The sequence below is a fragment of the Martes martes genome (genome assembly GCF_963455335.1).
Source record: "Martes martes genome assembly, chromosome: 6".
Classification (NCBI taxonomy): Eukaryota; Metazoa; Chordata; class Mammalia; order Carnivora; family Mustelidae; genus Martes; species Martes martes.
The window spans coordinates 52412851-52435942 of record NC_137893.1 but is presented as its reverse complement, the minus strand read 5'-3'; the positions used below and the strand labels follow the sequence as shown (position 1 = coordinate 52435942).

The window sequence follows — 23092 nt, the reverse complement described above, 5'->3', positions numbered from 1 at the left end:
TCTTTAGGGTAAATACCCAGTAGTGCAGTTGCTGGGTCATAGGATAGCTCTATTTTCAGATTGTTGCGGAACCTCCGTGCTGTTTTCCAGAGTGGTTGCACCAGCTTGCATTCCCACCAACAGTGTAGGAGGGTTCCCCTCTCTAGGAGTTTGTTTTTTAAAGCACCTATATTCTTTGCTACTCTGAGTGGAAATCAAATCGTATATTGAACGTATCCCTATTTTATGATAAGAATATTCCAGACTTCATCCTTTCTTAATAACTTTGCAGTTATGAATATAAATTACTGTACTTGGCACTATATGGTTATGCTCATTAAGTTTATTAATAGTGACTACCCACTTCAACACTCATTCTGTTATACCTTAAATCCTTTTTGAACTCTACTGGATGCTGACTCAAATGCTTTATGTTCATTATTTACTTTTACTCTAACTTACTATCCAAGATCCTTTAAGCTTAATTTAACTTTACCTCCATTGTGTACAGAGGGAACAGAAGCACAGCGGGATTACACAACTTGCTCACAGACATGGATCTGGTATTGCAGTATAGGTCTATTTGATACCAAAGCCCATGCTTGTTACCACTATGCTTTACTGTTTTCTTGATAGATCAGAAAGAGTTATTTCTAATCCTCAGAGAAGAACTGCACAATAGATATTATCATTCTCATTGCACAAATGCATTTTGGTGATATAAGTGATTTGGCCCATTCTTACAGTTTTAGAGACCAGTCAGGTTTGTTACAAATAATTTTTAAAATTTATTTGATGACATTCATTAGGTGAGAATAATCTTTAGATTTTTTAAATTTTGAGATAATTTTTGACTTAGAGAAAAATTGTAGAAATGATATGGAATACCATTTTTAGTATACCCATTTACCCTTTTACCCATTTACGCTTTACCTACCTTCCCCTATTGTAATATCTTACGTCACAGTAGTACATTTATCAAACCTAAGAAATTGGCATTGGTATAACATTCTTAACTGAGCTATTTCACCAGTTTTTCACTAATATTTTTCCTCTAAAATCCGGTTTGGGATCTCATACTACATTATTTGTCATGTCTCTTAAGTTTCTCTGACAGTTTTGAAGAATAATGATCAGTTACTTTGTAGAATGCCTCTCAATTTTAATTTATATGATGGTGTCTTATGATTAGACTGAGACTATGCATTTTGGCAAGACTTCTACAAAAGTGATATGTCTTTAAAACACATCACATCAGGGGCGATGTTGATGTCTGTTTATGTTAACCACCATCTCTTGGAGTTAGTTTCTGCTGGGTTTCTCACTATAAAAGAAAAATTTTTTTTCTTTGCATTTAATAAAGTTACCTTGAGTGATGATACTCTAAAACTATACAAATACCCTGTTTTTCCTTAAGCTTTCACCTGCTCACTTTAGCATCCATTGGTGGATCTTGCTGGTAACTGTTATTACTTGGTATTTATCTAATGGTAATTTTCTGTTTTCTTCATTTCTTTTACATTTATTAATGGGAATGCTCATGTAGGGAAAAGCTATACTTTCTCTCTTACTTGTTTATTTATACCTTCCATCTCAGATAATATATACTTAGTGTATTTAACTCATAAACTTTGTAGCTTTTGTGTCAGGAGGGTACATGTATACTTGAGTATAGGTGAATAACAGTGCTGTAATAATACTGCATATATTGTTGCATAAAGATTGCATTTTATTTTAGGATTTCCTTTGGAGATAGTTTTTAAAACATTGACAGTTCAAACTCAGGATTAGTAGTTGCTGCATAGCACCTAGAATAATTTTCTCCTAAAAAGAAATCACTGTCTTTTTATAGTTCTTAACATCTAAGGTGATATTCTCAATTACTTATTTTTCCCCTTTATTTTGCATTTAAGAGACACTTTCAATATGAATTTTGACAAGTTATAGTCATATGTCAGCACTTGGTAGCACTGATAAGCAGCTTTCTGGGATAAAATTAAAGCTTGTAAACTATTAAGTATAATTTTTGGTCAGATCCACATATTCCGTTGCTTAATTTGTTTGGTGTTCTTTTTGCATTTTTTCTTTTCTTTTTTTTTTTAAAAATACGGATTTTTATTTATTTATTTGACAGACAGATCACAAGTAGGCAGAGAGGCAGGCAGAGAGAGAGGGAGAAGCAGGGTCCCTGCTGAGCAGAGAGCCGGATGCGGGGCTTGATCCCAGGACCCCGAGATCATGACCTAAGCCGAAGGCAGAGGCTTAACCCACTGAGCCACCCAGGTGCACCTTTTTGCATTTTTTCTAAACATAAAGACTGACAATAACTATATAACTATAAATTAAGATTTCTTTTCTTTTCTGCTTCTGTTCTTTGTATCCACGTCACAGAGAATTGATAGACGTTGAACATTTAATTATATTCTTAATGTAAATACATTATGATTACAACTTTAATCACCTGATTTACACTATTTAATCCATGTGCAGAAGAAAAATATACCCTTATTCTTAACCAATCTGTATATCTTTCATTAGCATCTTAATATATAACTTCCCAGGTTTTTTCTATGCATATCTATTCATTTTTTTTAAAGCATTCATGCTATATATATGTACTGTTCTATAACTTGCTTTTTGACTTTGTTGTGATATTAAATCTGGTTTCTATACTCTCGTTAAAAGATATGGGGCACCTGGGTTGCTCAGTGGGTTAAGGCCTCTGTCTTTGGCTCAGGTCATGATCCCAGGGTCCTGGGATCGAGTACCGCATTGGGCTCTCTGCTGAGCAGGGAGCCTGCTTCTCCGTCTCTCTCTGCCTGCCTCTCTGCCTACTTGTGATCTCCGTCTGTCAAATAAATAAATAAAATCTTTAAAAAAAAAAAAAAGATGGAATATCGGGGTGCCTGGGTGGCTCAATGGGTTGAGTGTCTGCCTTTGGCTCTGGTCATGGTCTCGGGGTCCTGGGATTGAGTCCCGCCATCGGGCTCTCTGCTCAGCGGGGAGACTGCTTCCCCTCTCTCTCTGCCTGCCTCTCTGCCTCCTTGTGATCTCTCTCTCTCTCTGTCAAATAAGTAAATAAAATCTTTAAAATAAAATAAAATAAATATATTACATATCAGAGGAAAACCAGCATTGGAAACACTATCAAAAGAAGTTTAAGAATCAAATGGATGAATTTACTTTTGGTGGACTTGTTTACAAGTTAATGTATCCAAGTCTCTGTAATTATTTTTTAATGAATAGTGACCATTGTATTTACATACCATAATTTAGGTTGTTTTCAATGGTTTGGTAGTACATATATTATGATTAATAATCTAGGATATACATCTTGTATATTGGATCTATTATTTTCTTAGATTAAATCCCTAGTAATAAAGTTATAGGGACATAGTTTATAAGATTTATGATACATTACTGCCAAATGACCTTTTTTTAAAAGGATGTGTCAGCTTCCAACAAACAGCATTTGAGTATGTCTGTTTTTTCATTCTATTATCCTGTTATCATTTAGGCATTGCCAGTCTGATAAGGAAATAGCATTTGTTTTTCCACATTTCCTTCATTATTGGTGAGGCATTACAATGGCCATTTGAATTTCTTCTTTATTTTATGTCTGTCTATTGTGGCTTTGCCTGTTTATCACTTATTTAGCATAGCCAAAAGTGATTTTTTCTTTAAGGAGGTTGTAACGAGAACATGATACATGACTAGTTTTATTTTACATTTAAAATCAGTCATGGTGGCAGCTACTTGATGGAGAAAACTAACTGTTTTGGTTTGTCTTTATCTTTTGAAAGACTGTAAAAATAATTTAAAAGCAAATACATAGGAGCACCTGGGTGGCTCAGTCAGTTAAGTGTCATGATCCCAGGGTCCTGGGATTGAGCCCCACATTGGGCTCCTTGCTCAATGGGAAGCCTGTTTCTCCCTCTGCCTTTTGCTCCCTTTGCTTGTGCTCTGTCTCTCTCTCTGTCAAATAAATAAATAAAATCTTTTTTAAAAAATCAGCAAATGTACAACGATAATAAAGATAGTTGTTTGTGTTCTGTCACTATCCTTGGGGTTTATATTTTCCAGCATATTAGTAATATCACAACTGAATTGTCAAACAAGAAAGTTAAGGACCTTCCTTGCCCCACTCTACCTCCAGATTCTGTTATTTAAATTTTCAAACATCAGAAAAGTTGAAAGACTTTTATGGTGAATACACATGTTTCTACCACATAGATTCTACAATTAACACTTTTCTATGGTTGCTTTATTACATTTATTTGTATATGAATTTATCTTTTTATGCATTTTAGAGTAAACTGCAGATGAGTAAATTGCAGACACCAGTACACTTTACTACTAAACACTTCAGGTTTATCATTATTTACAGTTCAATATTTCTTCATAGTTTTCTTCTTTGAAATAAAAATTTAAATACAGTGAAATGCACAGATCTTAAGTATACAGTTTAATAAATTTTAACAAGTATACAAACCTTTCTAACTCAAATCCTTGTAAGTACATAATAAGATAGTATCATCACCTCAGAAAGTTCTTTCATCTTCCTTCCCAGTTATTCTTCATTCCTGCCCTGTTAAAGGTAGTCATTGTTCTGATTTTTCCCTGCATAGACGAATTTTACCTATTTTAGAACTTCATTTAAGTGGAATAATACATTACTCTTCTATGTAAGACTTTTTTCATTCAGGATAACTTTTGGGGGATTGCTCTGTGTTGTTGCATGCATTTGTAGTTTGTTCGTTTTTAGTATTCCATTATACAAATGTACCAATTTGTTTATTCATTCTCCTGATATTAGACACCTGGGTTGTTTCCAGTTTTTGACTATTATGAATAAAGCTGACATGAACATTTCTTTTTATGGAGGACCTTTTTAAAAATTAGATTAAAAATTTATTCTCTATTCAACCTATTAATCACTTGTACTTATGCCATAATAGCTCCCATATGCTCACCTTTTCTGCTTAGCTGGAGATAGTATGGTATATTAAAAAGATGTTGAGGGACAGCTGGGTGGCTCATTCGGTTAAGCATCTGACTTCAGCTCAAGTCATTATCTCAGGGTCCTGGGATCAAGCCTGTTTCAGGCTCCCTGCTCAGTGGGGAGTCTGCTTCTCCCTTCCCCACTGTCCTCCCCCTCAGCAGGCTCATTCTGTCTCTGTCTCTCTCTCTCAAATAAATAAAATATTTAAAAAAAAAAAAAAAGATGTTAAGCTAGAAAATCCAACAAGAAATATCTTGGTGTTCCGTGTTGTGGTCTTAGGTGAACATTCTGTTTTCTTCTTATCCCTCTTTAATACTCATTGTATAGAAACTGCTTTTTATTTTTAAGTCTAACAAAGTAATTTAATCTTCATAGGAATGATAACTGAAACTTGGCTGTTATGGACTAGAGTAGCTTCTCTGTAACCTCAGATATTAGTTGTTCAGAGAAGCTTTCAGTTTCTCCTTTTTGTCTGGAGGCTGTCTTTATGTTTCTAGATGTGCGAGTGAATCAGTATTTCTGTGTGGCAAAGTTAAGGCATTTTCAGAGATAACATAATAACAGCATTCTTTTCACCCAGGTAATTTCATCTTTTTAAAGTGTGTCATCAGGGCGCCTGGGTGGCTCAGTGGGTTAAGGCCTCTGCTTTCGGCTCGGGTCATGATCCCAGGGTCCTGGGATCGAGCCCCGCATCGGGCTCTCTGCTCAGCGGGGAGCCTGCTTCCTCCTCTCTCTCTGCCTGCCTCTCTGCCTACTTGTGATCTCTGTCAAATAAATAAATAAATAAATAAAATCTAAAAAAAAAAAAGTGTGTCATATAGTTCTGTCTTTTGTAATGTGATTCATTAATCCAGTAAACATTTTTTGAGCCCTTATTAGCTTGTGCAATTTCTAGACACTGGGAAAATACGTGGCTAAAACATGACTTCTGCTCTTTCAGAGCTGACTGTATAATGGGATGAAACAGATCAGTACAAATAACAACAGTAAATAAAATGAGGTGCTAATAGAAGTACAGATAAAATACTGTGGAAGCTCCACATATTGCTTATGCGTGCTTAGCATGAGGCAGACATAGCTTGACAAAGAATAGTTTGAATTTACTTAGATAAATAGGGCGGGCCTTACATGTGGAAACAATAGCAATATATGTAAGAGGATGAAAGGAAAAACACTGGAAAAATACATCCCTTTGAAGTACAGTTTGTTTGGAAGACTGGAACATCAGCACAGACATGCTGTATGAAGAGCTTTGGTTCTGAATTTTTTCCTTAGCTACTAGATTCATTGAGCTATTTTAAGCATTAGAATGATAGTCATATTTTTTTTGTTAGATCACTTTGGCAATAGTGGGGAAGGATTTAAACCAAGCTCATTTGGAGTGAGGAAAATCAATTTGACAAGAGCTAAGTATCTGAAATGTAGTGGCAGTGATGTTCGAGAGGAAGAATGAATTAAAGAGCTGTTAGTAGAATTCCTTGAATGTGAGGAAGGAGGCACAAGGAGAAGTCAACTGTTACTTAGATTTCAGCTTTGATGTCCAGGAAGGTAAAGGTGTTTGAACGGCCAAAGGCTGAGAAAGTAGAATTCACTTAGTGCAACTCTGTGTGATTATAATAACAAGAATAATTATATAGTCTTCTTAACACAGTATTGTATATCAAACTCAAATATTACATAATGTTGATTTCTATGTGCAGATAATCTTCTTATTTAAAAAAAATTAAAAGGAGGATATTGAAGATAGGAATATGGATGTATTTAACAAATTTGGGATCATGCAGGTAGAACATTTTGATTTGTAGATTCATTAACATGTTTTAGAAACATACATTATCTTCTTACATACTTAAATCTTTACTGATAAAATCAATTTTAGTATATGTGCTGCCGAAGCGAGCACTTTACTGATAAAATCAGATTGTAATAAATACTGTCCCATTTTTGTTGCTCACTTAAAAATTCTAATTATATCCCTAATGAAAATTAAATTTACATTGAAAAGTAATGAGGAAAATCCTTTCGTATTTCTTGAACATAAAAAACCATTAGTTTAGTTTCCTTCATCTAAACAGTTGTAGCCAGTGTTTGAATTAAAATTTTTTCTCATTACTAATTATTATTATTTTTTATTTTAGGGAGGGAGGGGCAAAGGGAAAGTTTGTCACAGGGCTCAATTTCATGACCCTGAGATCACGACCTGAGCCAAAACTAATAAGAGTTGGATGCTTAGCCTACAGAGCCATTCACACTCCCCTTTCATTACTAATTTAAGAAGAAAAATTGTGTGTGTGTGTGTGTGTGTGTGAGAGAGAGAGAGAGAGAGAGATTCAGTTGATGGATTCAGTGTGAAAAGTACTTCTGCTGCCTTAGTAACAGAATAGCCTGAAGACAGTATTGGTACTCTCAACAAAAGTGGTCCACAGCATGTGAGGAGATCCTGGTGAGGAATGAAAAGTAGAGTAGAGCTACCAGGACAGGGCTACAGCTTGAAGTTCTGATTATTCTTTTATTAATAGTATTTTTATTGAAGTATGGTTGACATAAAATATCACATTAGTTTCAGGTGTACAACATAGTGATTTGACAACTCTGTAAATTATGCTGTGCTCACCACAAGTGTAGCGACCATCTGTCACCATACAACACAATTACAGTTACATTGACTGTTTCTTATGCTGTGCCTTTTATCCTTGTGACTTATTTATTCCATAACTGGAAGCCTGTATCCCTAGTCCTTTTGACTCATTTTGCCCACCCTTCCCCCTCTTGGCCACCATCAGTTTATGGGTCTGTTTCTGCTGTTTGTTTGTTTGATTGATTTTTTTTTTTAGATTCCACACATAAGTGAAATTATGAAGCCTTTCTGCTTGATTTATTTTGCTTAGCACTATATCCTCTAGGTCTATATTGTCTCTGAATGGCAAAATTTCCTTTTTGTGTGTGTGTGTATGTGTGTTTATATAAACATAGCAGTGGATAAATCATTTCAAATTCAATTTTTTTAAAAAAATTCTTTGGGTAAATACCCAGTAGTGGAATTACTGGGTCCTGTTGCATTTCTTCTTTTTAATTTTTTGAGGAACCTCCGTACTGTTTTTCGTAGGGGCTATACCAGTTTATATGCCCATTCATAGGGAGCAAGGATTCCCTTTCCTCCACATCCTCATCAACACTTGTTATTTCTTGTCTTTTTGATTAGCCATTCTAACTGGCATGTGAGGTGCTATCTCATCATGGTTTTGATTTGCATTTTCCTGATTATTAGTAATGTTGATTCATCTTCTCATGTGTCTGTCTTTGGAAAAATGTTCAGATCCTCTGCTCATTTTTTATTTGGATTATTTGTCTTTTTGATTTTGAGTTGTATGAGTTCTTTATATATTTGGATATTAATCTATCAAATAATATTATTTGCAGATATCTTCTTCTATTCGGTAGGTTTCTTTTTCATTTTTTTGATGGTTTCATTTGCTGTGCACAAGCTTTTATAGTCCTGGGGTACCTGGGTGGCTCAGTGGGTTGAGAGTTTGCCTTCAGCTCAGGTCTTGATTCCATGGTCCTGGGATCAAGCCCTGCATTGGGCTCCGTGCTCAGTGAAGATCCTGCTTCTCCCACTCCTTCTGCCCCTCCCTGTTTACGCTCGCTCTCATGCATTTTCTGTCTCTCTCTCAATAAATAATAAAAATAAAATCTTAAAAAAAAAAAAAGAAGTCCCCTTAACATTTCTTGTAAGGTAGTTTAGTGATGATGAACTTCTTTAACTTGTGTTTGTCTGGGAAGCTCTTTAGCTCTCCTTTAATTCTGAACGTGTAGCTTGCCTAGTAAAGTATTCTTGGTTGTGGGTTTTTCCCTTTCATCACTTTGAATATAGTCATACTACTCCCTTCTGGTCAGCAAAGTTTCTGCTGAAAAATCAGCTGGTAGCCTTAATGTGGTTTCCCTCTTCTGTAACTATTTGTTTTTTCTCCTGCTGTTTTTAAGATTTTCACTTTATCTTTAATCTTTGAGATTTTATTATCTGTTTTGGTATGGACCTCTCTGACTCCAACTTGTTTGGGGTTCTCTCTCTCTACTTCTTTACCTGGACATCTGTTTCCCCAAGTTAGGGAGGTTTTCAGTCATTATTTTCTTTAATTAAGTTATCTGCCCCTTTTTCTTCCTTCTGGGACCCCTATAATATGAATGTTAATATACTTGATGTTGTCCCAGAGATTTCTTAACCTGTCCTTTTTTTTTTTTTCCTTAATTTTTTCTTTGTTTTACTGTTTAGCTTGGGTAGTTTGCATTACCATATCTTCCAGATTGTTCATCCATTCTGCATTCTCTAATCTGATGTTGATTCCCTCTAATGTATTTTTAATTTTGGCTGTTGTATTCTTCAGCTCTGATTGGCTCTTTTTTAAATTTTTTATCTCTATGTCAGAGTTGTTATTTTGTTCATCTGCTCTTCTTTCATGTCCAGTGGGCCTCTTTATGACCACTACTTTGAATTCTTCATTGGGCAAATTGTGTATCTCCATTTCATTTAGTTCTTTTTATGAGGTTTTGTCTTACTCCTTTTGTTTGGAACATATCTCACTGTGTTCTCATTTTTCTGACTCTCTGTGTTTGTTTCTTTGTATTGGGTAGGTCACCTACTTCTGATCTTGAAAGCAGTGGTATTATATAGAAGGCATCCTATGAGGTCGGGTAGCACATTAACCCCAGTCACTAGAAACAGGTCCTCCGTATCCCCTGTATAGGTTGTGTGTACACCTTCCTATTGTGACAAAGCCATGACTTTTGTGGGTATACTGGTGAGCAGGGCTGGCTGAGAGGCCTGGCTGTGGCTGTGGTGGCCTTGCTGATGGGTAGGGTTAGCTCTTGGCACACCTGGCTGAGAGGTACAGCTGCAGCTGCTGTGAGTGTGCTTGTAGGAGAGGCACTGTCCCTGAGGGGTTGCTCACTGGGTGGGGTGTTGTGGGAGGTGCTTTGGAGGCACACATGGGGTTTGGCTGCTTGGGTCAGGGTGGATCCACAGGCAAATGCTGGGGAGGAGTAAGCAGTGCACTATAGTAAGGTAGATAGATAGTATTATAATTGTCACCTGCAAGTGTCTGGTCAGCTAGACTGAAGCACAAGAAAAATGGTGCTTCCCATTATTTTTATTTTTGGAGAAACCTCCTATATATTCCTGTTCCTTCCATACCTGCCCTAAACTTAGTGAATCTCTTTCATGTATAACCCAGGTACTTTTCAAAGTGCTAAGTGATATAATGCACTAGCTTTTTAAGAGCAGAGTCTTTTTTACTTACAGTCCACCAGCTTTCGCAGAGTTAAGGCCTACTGATTTTCAAAGCTCTTGGAGTTAATCCTTGCTGATTTTCAAAGCTAGGTGTTATGGTGGCTTGTCTTCTTGGTTGGATTCCCAGAGTTAAGGTGCCTGACTTGATCCCCTCACTCCTCAGTGAGGACTAATATCCCTCCCACTTTGGGGTTGCCTGTGGGGGATTTTGTTCCAGATTGCACCGTTGGCCCTCATACCCTTTCCTTTTAATATGCCTTTTCCTTTATTTTTTTTTTTTTAACTGTGGAAGATCTGTCCTGGTAATCTTAAGGTTGTTTTCAGAGTGAGTTGTATTATATGTAGTTGTTGCCTTGGTGCCTGAGGGAGGAGGTGAGTTCCAGATCCTCTAACTCAGCCATCTCTCCCTACTTCCAAGTTTTGGTTACTCTTTATTATATACATTGTGAAACATTAATTTATTTTAACCAAAACATAAGAATTTTACAATATAAATTAGCATTGTTTATAAGCAAAGATCATGAGGAATTTATTAAATTTCATTTCAGTACTTCTGTTTTTTCCTCCTTCCTTTAGATCGTGTAATGAAGAAAGCTGAAGAGTCTGAATCACACCTGGAGTCTGAAATTAAAAGGAAGGTACCACAGAAACGTCACAGTAGCACATATCAGTCTCCACCTGCTCTGTCTCCTGCTTCAAAAAAATGTTTAACTGATTTAGAGGTGGGTGGAGAAATTACTCTTTGTTGTTAATCAGTTGATATTTTTATCAATATTATTTTTAGTACTTACTAAATTCTATGTGATCTTTTCTTAACAGGACTAGAAAAGACCTAGAAAAGTTATTTAAGCAAACTTTTCTGCCTTCGTTATGTCATTTTTTTTTCACTATCCAAAATGTAGAATACCTGTCTTCTGAAAACAATTGATCATTGCCTTCCTGCAACATACTCCAAATAATAGCTGTCAACCAGAAATATTTGGAAATAATTTAAAAATTACAAAAAATTGAAGAAATAATAAAAAAAGACTGTCCATATACTCTTCTATTAGATTCTCCAGTTTTCCATATCTGATACATTGCTTTCCCTGCCTTCCTTCCCCCTTACCTCTGTGGTGTGTGGGTGTGTGTGTGTGTGTGTGTGTGTGTGTGTGTATGTTTCTGCACCATTTGAGTATAAGTAACAGACATGATGCCCATTTAACATTTAATACTTTAGTGCATGTTTCCTTAAAAAAGGCAGGGGGTAGAGAGGAGGCATATTCTTACATAATCGTAGTGCAACTGTCAAAATTTTTAAATTAACATGAATCCAAAAATTACTGTCTTATCCACAAACCCCATTCAGATTTCACCTAATTAATGTCCTTTATCAGAACAGGTTCCGGTTCAGGATTGTGTTATATTTAATTGTATAATCTTTAGTCTTCCTTAATCTGGAATAATTCCTTAGTCTTTCCATGTCTTTCATCACCTTGATATTATGGAAAGTATGATGTTTCTTCATGATTTCTTCATCCATTTTTCAGGAATTCTCTGAAGTGATTCTGTAATCTTATCATTACATCATATCAGAATGCATACAATGTTGATTTTCACATTATAACTTTTATCTTAAGATGTACTTTCCTAGATTTGTCCACTGTAAAGTTAATTAGTGGGTATTTCTTATTTATTAATAAGATGAGTTAGTGTAAGGTAAGATACTCTACCAGTAGCTCATGAATTAAGGATGAGCTACTATAAGGTAGAGGGTTTCCTTATCTTATCTTTACTTAATGTATTCCTTTATATCAGCACAGATGTATAGATTCCTTTTTTTTTTTTAATTGAAATGTTGACACAACGTGGATTCTTACTCAAAAAAGTTACATTCTGTCACTGTTATTATTTTGATACTTAAATTATTCCAGTCTTGTCCCCTGGGAAGTTATTTAAGCTGGCTCCTCTTTCTTTTTGACACATGCACATCATTTGAGTACTGCCCTTAATTTTTGATGTAACCAGATGGTCTAGACTTCTTTCTATTTTCTCTGTCTCGGTTTTACAGTCACTCATTTCTCCAAGGACCCATTGTTCCCATTAGGTTATGCTCATTGCTACTTGGTATCATGTTTATGGGCCCTCTCAGTGGACAAAACTAGTAAATATATGTGTGTTTATATGTTAGTATTTAGTACATGTTAAAATCCATGAATTCATCTGGAGCTGCCTTGAGATTGAGTTGAGGCAAAAAAAAAAAAAAAAAGCCCTCCCTGCCAAAATAATAAAATAAAATTCATGAATTCATACTGATAATTCCTATTCTAGTCTAAAACCATGGGGTTTATCTTAGTCTTTACCACTTTTCGTGTTTGTAAAGCTAGGCTTAGGCCGTACTGGCATTTCTGCACTACCTTGCCCACTGCTTGATTCAGGTAAAGAAGAGAGAGAAAAGACAAAAGCTTTTCCCCAAGACACACCATCCTTCCCTAGGCATGCAAGCTGAAAACCTCAGAATATTTTTAACATCCAAAATAAATCTTCCTTTTACTTTTCACTTACATGCCAGTTGTTCTTATTCTGTTCTTAGTGAACATTAAGAATTGATTCTAGCCACCCTCTATGTAATTTTTAATTCTTAGACAAGATTAGTGGGTTTTTTTCCCCCACATGTAGTCGGTGAAATGCTACACTTTGTGCTGCTTAAGGAAACACAGTCTTTGATATTTGAAGAGATTTTACATATTAAGACTATTTGCTAAAAATGATGATTCAGTGGTTCTCAATAGAGACAGGCTCATTCTTACTAAGTGTAATTGGTTATTATTTATGTATAAAGCCTAGCAGATAATATATATTAGTGATTTGGATTTACTTTATTTTGTAAAAGTCTACCTTCCAACAGGGGGAAAATGAATCTTTAATTAGTCTTTATTTTCCAAAAGAAATTGTATCTAACATGAAATTGTTACGGAAAAATACAACTTTATACACACTTCACTAAAAGTAATTGAGCAGTATTGAGATTCTGGTTTTGAGATTACTAGGTTGAAAAAATTCTGAAACTCTAGTTTTTATCATGAAAAATTTAACATATATTTGGTTCAGTTAACCTGCATTTTGTTTTTAATTGTTGCAAGTAGTTCCAAGTATGCGTTTCTTAGCTGATGGAAGGCATATGATAGTAGCTCACAGTATATTTCACTATGTATTTTAATATCAGAAACTTTAGTAGTATGTGCTTTTTCTATTTAATATCAATTTTATAAAAGGAAATATGTGGAAGTATTACCTTTTCATGGGGTTGGTTCATTGAAATATGTCCTATTAATCTTTATTACAGACAGTGAATAATTGGAGTCAGTCAATACCCAACTTGATCATTTTCATTATGAAAATAGTAGAGTTTAGATTTTTTCTTAGACAATTAGGTATTTTAGTGCAGGGTGGTGTATAAATGGAGACTACTCCTTTATTTATGAGTTTGCCTTTTAGGTGCAGTGGAACATGGCCAACCATTTGCAGTTCATCAGTGAATAATTGCATTATTTCATTAATATACAGTTGACCCTTCAGCAACACAGGAGTTAGAAGTACTGATCCCCTCAACAGTTGAAAATCTTCATACAACTTTCAACTCCCCCAAAACTTTATTAATAATCTACTGTTGGCTGGAAGCCTTATCAACAACAAAGGCAACTAACACATATTTTGCATGTTATATTATATACTGTATTCTTACTATAAAGTAAGTTAGAGAAAAGAACATGTTAAAATCATAAGAAAGAGAAAATACGTTTATAGTACTGTACTGTATTTATTAAAAAAATCATCATGTAAGTAGACCTGTGCAGGTCAAACCTGTGTTGTTTAAGGTTTAATGATACTATTAATTTTTTGCCTTATGATGATAGGCTAAAATTTTGGAGTTAGATAATCTGTCCCATATTTGTGTCTAACCAGTTGTTTGCATACTTTGCCTGCTAACTATGTGTCCTAAATACATGGGGCCCTATCAAAAGTGCTATGAGAAGAATAAATTCCTTAGGACTAGACTCTACCAGTAGTATAACTGAATTCTGCTGTGTACTAGCAGAGAAAGAATGTTTTTGTTTCTTTTCGTTTTGTTTTTTTTTTTAATTCACCTATGCTAAGATAGTGAGCTGATGTTCTACTAAGTTCAACTTTGCCTTGGTTGAAGCTTGGTTTCATTCTTTGTTGTTATCTGTGGTAGATTCTTGGAATAGGTAACATGATATAATAGAACAGCTTTGTTGTGGGTCATGTAGGACAAGGAAATTAATTTTTGTCAGTTTTCCCATCTTTAAAACAAGGAGATAAGATAGAATGCTGGGTTTTAGACTTTTTTCTACATATTTTTGAGTTAAAAATTTACATAGAGTAAAATGTGTAGAACTTAAGCATTTAGCTCAGTGAATTTTGAAATTTGTGTTTACACAAGTGATCATATATAACTACCACTTAGGGTCAATCCTGCAACTGCTTGATGATTTCTGTCACCTAAAAGACTTTATTAAACAACTGTGTATTCTCTTATGTATTTTTAAGTTGACATTCAGCATTTTTTGTTTCAAGTATAAATGGTTACATTGGATGTAGTAGTTGACACAATGAAAGGAGTAACATTTTAAAATAGAGTAGTTAACTCACTTCGTATATGGATCTGGTAGCATCCAAATACTATAGCACTTAATAATTACAGCCTCTATCATCTCACTGCTAGAAGTATTTATCCACTTATTTCCTATGATATAAGGCTTGAAGTGTTTAAAAAAAATTTCTTTTTGATTGAGTTATTTTGATTATTAATAGTAGACTTTGATTAAAACTATGTTATAGTTTCATAAGTACTTATTTGACATAAAAAGTAAAATTATTAGAAATGCGGGTCTTAATTAGAGACATTGACTGTTTTCCTCAATTCCTGTGTCCATGAATAAAGATTATGTTGCATATTGAGACAGGATTCAACATCTCTTCATGTTTTTCCTTCTTACAGTCATATGTCCTAAAGAACCTTTTTCACGTAAATAAGTACATGAGTCTGAAAAGAATCCTTGAACTCCTAAATTATATGCCCCAAATCACAGGAAGCTCTACCATCAAAAATATTTTTAATAATCTTACAGTTGTAACCTAGATTAGGCCATCCTTAAAATATTTTTGAAGCACTGTCTTAAAAATCAGTTGTCCTGTAAAAGTTTTTGTTAAACAGTATTTAGAACTGATTTTATCCAACGTTTAAAATTATCCTTTTGTTTGGTTTCATGGTTTTTATATTCCAGGGAAGTATGCCATTATAATATTTCAAATGGAAGTTGGGCTTTTTTTAAAACTATGAGAATGGTTCTGGCAGGAGATAATTTTCCATCAGAGGCATAATCAAGTCAGGTTTTGGGATGATATGTAGAAATTGAGGATTTAGATATTTAAGATTATTTATGCTCTGTATGCCATAGAAAATCTTTATGTAGCCATTAAGAAGTATGCATGGCCCATTGTGAAGACTGTTGGACTACATGGTCCCAAAAATTCCTTCCAGCATCCTGATGCTAAATCCCAAGTAACATAATGTATTTCGTATTTAGCATTTTGTGGTAGCCTTGGTGATAATGATGGGGAGTAAGAGACTTAATTTTGAGATCTTACTTTTTATTCCATGATGTTGAAATAAAATGCCAAAGTGTTTTTTTTTTTTTTATTCTTTTGGAACTTAAGGTTTCTAAACAGTGTGGATATTGTCCAAAATGTGGAAAAGAAAAGGAAAATCAGACCAAATGCCAAAGTTGTGGTATTCTTTTTCCTAAGGATTTGCAAAGAAATTGCAGACAAGCTATAACTTTGAGTGAATCTTCTGGACCATTATTAAGAACATCAATTCATCAGAATTCTGGAGGACAGAAGTCACAAAACACAGCATTATCATCCAAGAAGTTTTATGGCAACAGTGTGGGAAAGATTCCAGTTGATATTATTGTGAATTGTGATGATAGTAGACAGAATTATTTACAGACTAATGGGAAAGTCATTTTATCTAGGGCAAAAGTAGCCAAAATCACAAACCTGAAAGAAAGGAAAACAAGCCTGTCAGACCTAAATGATCCAAGTAAGTATTTTACTCCCTTTAGTATTACTTATATCAATCCAGTATTTTTTACATATATTTTTAATGTGAGCATGAGCATATTTGAGAAGTGTAGTTTTAATAGGTATCTCTTGTGTCAATTATGTAACATGTTTTTTGGGTAGATGATTAAAACTGTCCATGTAGTTGGAAAATAACTGACTTTGTTCTCATCCTGCCCATCTTAAATAGTTAAAAAAAGAAAAGCACAGACCTTGGCCCAATTAATCATAGGTCAAATGCCAATTATGCCCAACTTTCTAACTTTGGTTTGGTTAATTTAATCTCTCTGATTTGTAAATGGATTATTTTCTGCCTGACAGTGTTTTTGAGGAAGTAAATAAAATTTAAACTGCCTAGCATAGCCCAGTAAATAAAATATTTGATACACAGAAAGGACTCAGTGAAAACTATTTCCCTTTTATGCTTTTACTTTTACTCTTCCCCTAAATCTTTTTCCTGCCTTTAGACATAGGTACATATATGTGTGCATATGAAATGAAGTCCTGTTTGTAATAAACAGCCAAAGTCTGGCATCAGAAAGTAGTTGAATAAACTATAGCATACAGAGCTGTAAAAGGAGAGAAAGATCTCACTTAATATTCTGTAGAGTGATTTCTGAGATCTTTAATAACATGAATAAAAGCAAGGTACAGATCAGAGTGAGTATGTGCTGCCCTTTGTTTGTGAAGGGCAAGAGAATGAATATAAGGATTTTTTTAATGGAAAGATATACCAGAAACTAATTTTTTTTAAGATTTTATTTATTTGACAGAGATCACAAGTGGCAGAGAGGCAGGCAGAGAGAGAAAGGAAGGGAAGCAGGCTCCCCGCTGAGCAGAGAGCCCGATGCGGGGCTCGATCCCAGGACCCTGAGATCATGACCTGAGCCAAAGGCAGAGGCTTTAACCCACTGAGCCACCCAGGCGCCCCCAGAAACTAATTTTAAAAAGTAGGGGCGCCTGAGTGGCTCAGTGGGTTAAAGCCTCTGCCTTCGGCTCAGGTCATGATCCCAGGGTCCTGGGATCGAGCCCCACATCGGGCTCTCTGCTCCATAGGGAGCCTGCTTCCTCCTCTCTCTCTGCCTTCCTCTCTGCCTACTTGTGATCTCTGTCTGTCAAATAAATAAATAAAATCTTAAAAAAAAAAAAACAACTTTAAAAAGTAGTTGGTTAGAAGGGAGTAAACAATGTAGGAATTAGGGATAGATGTTAGATATTTCCAAACAAACTCTTTTTTTGTAGATTTGACTTTGGAACTATGTAAATGTTTTATATGATTATAAAACAAAATTAAATTGGAAGTTAAAAAAAAATCAAACCAAGATGAAACTAATAAACCTATTTATGTATCTAGTTGGTGGCTTGAACACACAGAATTATTTTGAATGAATTTAAATTAATACTGTGTCTATACATTCCTAATGTGATACATTTTAAGGTTAAGTAGAACAGCAAAGAAATCCTAAGTGTACTTAGTAATATTGTTAATAATAATACTGGTATTGTTACTTTTAAACACATATATTGATAAAGCAAATAAGCAGTTGTATTATGAATATATATATGAAACCAAGATTTTCAGTTTTAAAGAGTTGAAAAGTAAAATCAGAGAAGTAAAAATTACATAATTTTAAATTCAAATTGGAGATAATAGTGTGAGATTATTATAATGTATTCTCTTAAATAGAATTGAACAATCCTAGTTCCCATATTTGTGTTTTTGAATACCATTTCTCACTAAAAATAACTAGAACTTCCAGAGAAATGGCTGACTCCAAGTCCAGAGCAGGTGTCTGTTTAATAGATCTAGATCATCTACTCACATCAGGAAGCATTGGAAACAGTCAAAAACGACTATGGACATGTGAAAAGGACACAGGAGCTAAAAAGAAAGGGCTCCTACTGACCAGTAATGGGACTACTTAGGTCACAAAAGGTATCGTGACTACTATCTGTCAAATACGAAATTTGAAAATGAAATGAAAATGAAAATTTGAAATATGTCAAATATATTAAAATTAATTAGCTCATAATGATATCCCCTTTGGTCTCCCAAAAGAAGAAAAGCTCTCCATTGGTTACCTTTGGAGGTTGCTTAGATTCCGAATCATTACTTTAAAAACTGTTAAATAAAAGGGGATAAAATTTTTTTAAAAATTTTAACCTGGGAAATATGTTAAGTTCTATTTTAATTTGATTCAATATAAAAACCTTAGCTCATACCAGTACATTAGCTTATTTTTTCAAAAAGAACTCAGGGGTTCCTGGATGGTTTAGTTGATCAAGTGTCCAAGTCTTGGTTTTGATTCAGGTCATGATCTCAGTCAAGGTCATGAACTTGAACCAGACATCAGGCTCCATGCTCAGAGTCTGCTTGAGATTCTCTGTCTCCCCCTACCCCTCCACTTGTGCTTGCTCTCTCTCAAATAAATAAATAAATCTTAAGGGGAAAAAGAAGAGAACTCAATTAAGAAAATGATTACTGTGTGATGAGTGTCTAACCAACATTCGGTTATACTATGTTGGTGTTGGTATTTGATGAATATTTTATGATGCATTTTAATGTTATACCAGTACAATATTAAATATTGTTAATGTCATTTGAATCTTTTCTAATGATGAGGTTTTTACATTTTAATGGTTAGATATGAAGAAAACTCTCACTAGGTAGTTACTGGGTACTATTACTGAGCCAAATGTTATATAAGAAACTTACCATCCAGAGGAGATTTCTAGGATGAGAGAACTGGAAGTTAATAAATAAGGCTAAGGTGATCAGTAAAAAAACAAAATAAATTTATGTGGTTTTGAGGTCCTCAAGTGGCTTACTATTTAGATCTTAACCTAGGACCATATCAGCCATGAATTAAAACCAGAAAGCATAAATTTCTTTCCCTCCCCTGCTCAAAAAAGCGAAAAAAAAATGAAGACTAAGTATTTCCCATTAAAACATAGAGAAAAATGTTTTAAGAACATTTTATATTAATAATAAAAAATATCTTTTATTGAATACTATATGCCTTGCTTTCTGATAAAGGTATATTCACTAACCAATTTTGGTTTTTACAATCATGTGAGGTAGACATGAATATATCCCATTTTATAAATGAGGCAGCCTAGGCTTAAGGAGATTAACTTTTTGATATTATATACTTAGGGACTGTTGGAGTTTAGATTTTAATAAAATAAGTTTTTCTGGTTCTAAAGTCTGATTTCCTTACCTACTTAATCATTCTTAAATTTGTATTCCTATTAAAGTAGTTTATTGTAATGAAACTTATATTAGGTCCTGGGTGGTCAAATAAATAAAATGTACAGTGTCTCAAGTAGTGGTGATAAATTCTGTGTAGAAAAGTGAAGCAAGGTCCAAGGAATAGAGAGTGATAATTGTTAGGTGTCAAGATGAGGAAGAGTGCTATTTTAGATAGGTGGTAAAATAGACACCTTTGATAAAGTAACTTTTGAAGAGAGCCCAGAATGAAGTAAGGAGAAGGGTGTGGTAAGAATGAAGTAAGAAGGATCTATAGGAACAAGATGGGGTATAAGCACAAAGATCCTGTTTTAGTGTCCTTGGTTTGCCATAACAGAATACTGTAGACTAAGTAGCTTAAACAACAGATATTTATTTTCTCATGTTTCTGGAAGCTGGAAGTCCAAGATCAAGGTGCCATCGCTTTGTAGACAGCCACCTCCTCACAGTGTCTTTACATGGTCTTTCTTCTATGTTTGCGCAGAGAAATCTCTGCATTTCTTCTTCCTATAAGGACACCAGTCCTATTAGATTAAGGCTACACTTTTATGACCTCATTTAACATTTATTACCTTCTTATCGGCTGTATCTCCAAATACAGTAACAGGGGGGTTAGTGCTTTAACATACGAATTTTGAGGGGACACAACTTGTCCATCATAGATGCTGATGCAGAATCTTAATGTATCACATAGAATGTGTTCTATATACAGAATGAAATCAGCTATGAGAACAAGATTTTTAAGTATATGGTATCTTTGCACACTTCCTGTTTGCTTTGCAAGTATGGTGTCATTGAGCACAATTCTCATTTATTTTAAGTTAATAAAACAAGAACTATGTAGTATCATTCTATCTGCTGCAGCATTGGGGCTTTAAATGGTTTTTTTTAATAGTGGATATAGAGGTTTTAGTGTCCCTGAAGCACCTTAAAAAAATATCAGTAGAACAGTTTGCTTCCCCTTTCATATGTATGTTTCTGTATGTTTCTTGTAAACAAATGATGCAGTTCATGAACTTTTTTTAAAAGCTTACATAATGTCAGGCACGGTGCTAAAACCTTTTATGTATTAAATCATTTGTTCTTGTGACAATTCTTTGAAATAGGTGCCATTTTTGACCCTAATTTCACAGAGAAGAGAAACTGAGCTAAATAGTAAATTAAAAAACCCTAACTTTCAAATATGTATAAATCTGCTTAGACCTAGTAATCTGGCTTAAGTTTTTTAATTAATGAAATAGTTCTGAAAAGATTCAGTTTAGCATTTGCTCCTGAGACTAGACAGCAAAATAAAAAAGGCAAATGGAGTGATGCTGGGATTATGGTTTTCTGGGGCATGTGTATTATTCAAAAAATATTAACTAAACATTTACATGTGGGATTCTAAAAAAGAAAATTGCTTCTACAAGTTATGTGTTCTTCAGTATATGATTTTTGAATTCTTTTTCTTCTCCAGGTGGTTTTTAGACTCAGGAAATATAGCAGTAAACAAGGCAGTGATTCTGCTTTCTCAAGTTTATATGTAGTGGGGAGAGAGCAAGTAAACATCTACAACAAAAAAACAAAAGAAAATGTATATCATTTGTTGTGAATATGCCAAGTACCTATGTGCTTACTTTAAGTTGGGTAGTCAATCAAAAAGCTATTTGATGACAAAAATGCAAAGTATTAGGGGAATTACAGTCCAGACAAAAAGAAGTTGTGAAGTTTGAGGAACAGAATATAAGTGGATGGTGTGCCTAGAGCAGAAAGAGGGGGAAATGGCGTAGTGTAAGAAAATTGAAGTAGGCAATGGCCAGATTATGTACATTTATAAACCGTAATAAGGAGTTAAGGTTTGACTCAAGTGCATTGTGGGTAGCTCTTGGGACTAATTTAAAAATGGGTTTGGTAAGACCAGTAATGAATAGAAGGTCTAAGAGCAAATTCCCTTAATATCTTCTCATGCCCATATTCATTTACTCCAAAGAATTTACTGAGCAGTGCACACTGGTCCACACTGTCCCAAGGACCATTTATGATTTTAGTGATTTCCTGTGTGAAATAAAATTATTTAGTCACATGGAGTTTCACATACATTTAAATGCATGCCATTTTTTGAACAATTTATATACAGATTATCTTCATTCTTGAGACTTTCTAGAACTCTGAAGTAGATCTATGATAAACATTTAAATTTTTCTGTAACTTGTGTATATTTCCTGTGTGGCTGATGGTAATGGACTACAGAATAATTACATATTTATATATTCTATTTTAAAAAGCCAGTTTCTTATGCTGTCTTCATTTTTTAATTGTCTCCAAATTTAATTTTTCATCAGATAGAATGGATTGTATCTTCATTTGTTTTTATTAATCTCAGTTCTGGAAGAGATCCAAAGCAAATTTGGTATATTTCCCGCTTTGGTGTAAATATTTACATATTTAACTGACAGAAATGAAATACCTGAAGTATTTAACATTTTCTTTATAGTAATTTTGTCCAGTGATGATGATGATGATGACAATGACAGGACTAACAGAAGAGAAAGCATATCTCCTCAACCTGCTGATTCAGCATGTTCTTCCCCAGCACCATCCACTGGAAAAGTAGAAGCAGCACTAAATGAAAATATCTGTAGAGTAGAGCATGAACTAAGAAGCATTCCAGCAGATTCAGAGTTAAATACAGTTACATTGCCAAGAAAAGCAAGAATGAAAGACCAGGTACTTTTCACATTTATTGACATTTATTCAGATTAAGTCCCCCCTTTGGAATGTAAATACTTTTTTAGAGGGAAATTTAGCAATGTCATTAGGAGAAAAAGATAAATTATTCCTTAAGTGGGGCTTAAAATAATTGATTGGAAGATTATTTAAAAGAATATTAAAACATACAAAAATCAATTTCAATTAAGTTAAAAGCTTAAGATGTGAAAAATTCAAAAGAAGAAATAATATCAAATTTATAGTAAAATATAAGTATGAAAAAGTATATTTGTATAATCTAGTGGACCAGGGAGAAGTCATTTTTAAAACTTGGATGTATTATACTATGATACTGTTTTGCTGTGTTTTATTTTACATTTTAATACATAAAAATTTCAAAATATTTAGGTGGCAAAAGATAAGAGAAATTATGTCAGTAAATGGATCTAGAAAGGAATGTTTGTAATTTGTAATAGAAAAAGACAAAAAGGGGAGAAAATTCAAATGAACTTAACAGTTTCAAAATTAATACAAAATTGATTAATATGGACTGCTGGCTAGACTCCAAGGGAAAGGGTGCTTTTCTATTTTGCAGGTGGAAAAGAAAGTTGTTATAGTCTTTTGGGAACGCAGTTATAAGAACATCTGTTAAAATTTTTGAATGTGTAATGAATGACCAAAATATTCATTCCCTAAACTCAGTCTCAAAAGAAACTTCTCACTACAGAGAGGGAATGTCTAAGACTGTATATGTAAA

General features: G+C 34.2%; 1 protein-coding gene across 8 annotated transcripts in view; it reads left to right on the top strand.

Moving 5' to 3' along the window:
* SENP6 (SUMO specific peptidase 6) overlaps positions 1 to 23092 on the top strand; it is a 122654-nt gene that overhangs the window by 59185 nt on the left and 40377 nt on the right. For 5 of the 8 annotated variants that reach the window (XM_080805759.1, XM_080805758.1, XM_080805764.1 and 2 more), the window contains 3 exons: positions 10845 to 10990; positions 15990 to 16377; positions 22121 to 22353. In XM_080805759.1, the coding sequence (XP_080661885.1) occupies positions 10845 to 10990; positions 15990 to 16377; positions 22121 to 22353 (767 nt within the window). The remainder of the gene's footprint in view (positions 1 to 10844; positions 10991 to 15989; positions 16378 to 22120; positions 22354 to 23092) is intronic. The other 3 variants (XM_080805761.1, XM_080805760.1, XM_080805765.1) reach the window with 2 other exon arrangements.